The 2716-nt window shown below is 38.6% G+C and overlaps 1 protein-coding gene across 1 annotated transcript; it reads right to left on the reverse strand.

Moving 5' to 3' along the window:
- Positions 1-1175: 1175 nt before the first annotated feature.
- Positions 1176-1975, reverse strand: LOC149383107 (uncharacterized). Its single transcript, XM_089629549.1, has one exon. The coding sequence runs from the start codon at positions 1909-1911 to the stop codon at positions 1378-1380; it is 534 nt and encodes a 177-aa protein (XP_089485675.1). The 5' UTR covers positions 1912-1975; the 3' UTR covers positions 1176-1377.
- Positions 1976-2716: the final 741 nt, after the last annotated feature.

Below are 2716 nucleotides of genomic sequence, written 5' to 3' on the forward strand. Positions count from 1 at the left end.
CGTCTTTTTCATCGGATTTGTTAAGCTTCTATTACTAGGTCCATAGTTCCCGACTCGGCTCTGATAAAGACGAATAAGAACTCTCTGATAATAATAAATATTATTATTACATCATGCATTTAATGTGCCATCCGGTTCGACCCCAAAATATGACTAAGCGGGCTCAATACCCTCTAGGTGACTGAAGAGCTAGCAAAAGACCTAAAGAATCAACCTCATTTTGTTGGATACTACGTGTTTTGTGTTTTAAGACTATATACGACACGACTTCTCATCAACTCCTCGAACAAAAGAGAAGTAAATGGAACAAAGACCATTTACGAGGACAATTCTCATAACCCAAAGGTTCTTGGAACCGCTCGTCGACCATTTATAAACCAAGGCTTAGCTTAAGTAGGTAACATAAGTGAATATGTGAATTGACACAAACATGTTGCACAAACTTTGTGTGTTGAACAATCAAGGCTTCTTAGGTTGGGGAGGTTTTTTTTTATCGCATTTTGTACGTTTTATCACGTCAGACAACTTTGATGTTGAGATTTGTGTTTAAGGATTTTGGATTCATTTTATTGTTAATTTTCTTTTTTTTTCTTTCTTTTTTTTTATTGATTTTTAGAGTTTGAATTTGTACGAGGACACACAAAACGATAAGTGTGCTCGTGTCGGGTTCATTGTTTTCGAGCAGTTACAAATAAATTGGATGTTTTGGCGCTTAAATGGAGTATGTGCATTGAATGAATCATTGAAGTAATGAGCATTGCACTGGAATGAAGATAGGAACGAATTTAAGGAGAAAAAGAAGTCTCTGTTTTCAACAACTTTTTTTTTTTTCCATAAAATGCCTAGATTTTGAATTTTTTTTCATATAAATACTTATGCATATTTCAGAATTTGCGGAGCGGAAATCCTTGTTGTCTTAGTTCGGAACGGAAAAATTATGATCCATAAAATATCTCAAACGTTTTTATTATTTATTTTTAAGATCGATAAATTATTATTTGTTAGATTATAGATGTAGTTATTGGTCTACAGTTTTGGGTATTGAAATATTTTATATATTGAAAATTCAAGCACAAGAAATATTTTATACATTTAGATAGGAAAATTTTAGTTCGCCTTGGTCTTTATTTATTTATTTTTTTCTCCTACTCAAATTATGGAATTAGCTTAGCAGCTTGAATATTTAAAGTGGCAAACTTGAAAACGCTTGTTAATTTCCACTAATAAAATCACGTAAAAAGCGCAACGAAGTAGCCAAGTAACTCTAATCATACATCTTTTCCATCGATCTTTCTTTATTACAAACATCCAAAGACCCATATCATAAAAAATAAAAAATAAAACATAAGGCCATATTAAAAAAAACAAAAGCCCTCTCTAGAGCCTCTCAATAATCCTCTCAGCAACCTCACAAAGCACCTCATAAACTCTCATATTGTACAACACTTCTCGCTCGATCTCGACCTTGACCTTACTCTTCAACTCCTCGATCTCGTCGGCGCACAACGACTGCCGGTAAAGCGCTCCGGCGACGGCCTTCTCCGCCTCGTCGTACTTCTTCGCGTCCCTCACCAGCGCCGCCGCCGCCGCCAAGTCCCTGTCCGATTCCGAGTACGAGTCTGCGCACTTTCCGAAGACCCTCTTCGAGTCGGCGTCCGAGGAGTTCGATGATGTTCCGGCCATGTGGGCCCCGACGGAGGCTCCGCCGCGCCTGAGGCAGCCGATCACCGACGCCGCGATCTCCGGTCGGGTTGTTGCCACGTCAGCGCCGGCGCTGACGAGGCAGTTGAGGCACACGGCTGGGTTGTTTGTCACGTGGCAGACTGTCCGGGCGAGCTTGTTATCATTCTCGTTCGCCGAGATAATGACCGAGAGTGAGATGAGAATAAGAAGAGCGCTGAGAGTTTTCATTTTGAAGTGAAGTGAAGTTTTTTTTTTTTTTTCTTCTTACTCTCTTTGGAGATATCGCTCTTCTCTCTATGGTTAATAGTTATTGCAAACAAGACACTATTTATATAAATAACATTATTAATGCGTAGCCTAGGTTAAGTGAGTTAAGCAATTGCATAAGGCCACTAAAATTGGGAAGAAAAAAAAAATAAGGCCCATTTTTATTTTTAATAAAAAGCTCGTAAGTTAATTAAGGTAGCTTTTCTGTCAAATAAGACTCGTTTTCTTTTCTCTGGGCCTCGAATTTAATAATAACAAAAACCCATGTTTTAAGGTTAACAACAACAAACATGTTATCACCACAGCTTGACACGCATGCTTTCCCTTTGGGAAACTTGATAAAGCAAGCTTGACAAAGCATGTGATTTGAAAACCAAACCATGTTTTGGTTCCCTTAGAAAAATCAAGCATCTCATCATGTAAAAAGTCCAAATTACCCTTAAATGAATTTTTTTTTCAAAATCAATCCTTCACTCACTCACTCCAATTCCCTTCCCTTCCCTCACGTGTGGTTTTTCCCTTTTCAATTCTGAAAAAAAAAAAACGCACAGCACTCTCTCCCATCCCAAACCGAGCCCTTCCCGTCCCAAACCAAAAAAACCCCAAAAAAAAAAGAAACCGAGCCCTTCCCGTCCCAAACCCCCACGCACGGCCAACCTCCACGCACGGCAAACCCCCACGCACGAATGGGTAAGTTTCGATCCCTAATTCGACGATATTTTGTAAGAGATTTGTTTGATTTCCTGAAAAAAAAAAAAAAAAAAAA

This window comes from Urtica dioica, chromosome 10 (assembly GCF_054948205.1).
Source record: "Urtica dioica subsp. dioica isolate 48M chromosome 10, U.dioica_male_clone48M_v1_H2, whole genome shotgun sequence".
NCBI lineage: Eukaryota > Viridiplantae > Streptophyta > Magnoliopsida > Rosales > Urticaceae > Urtica > Urtica dioica.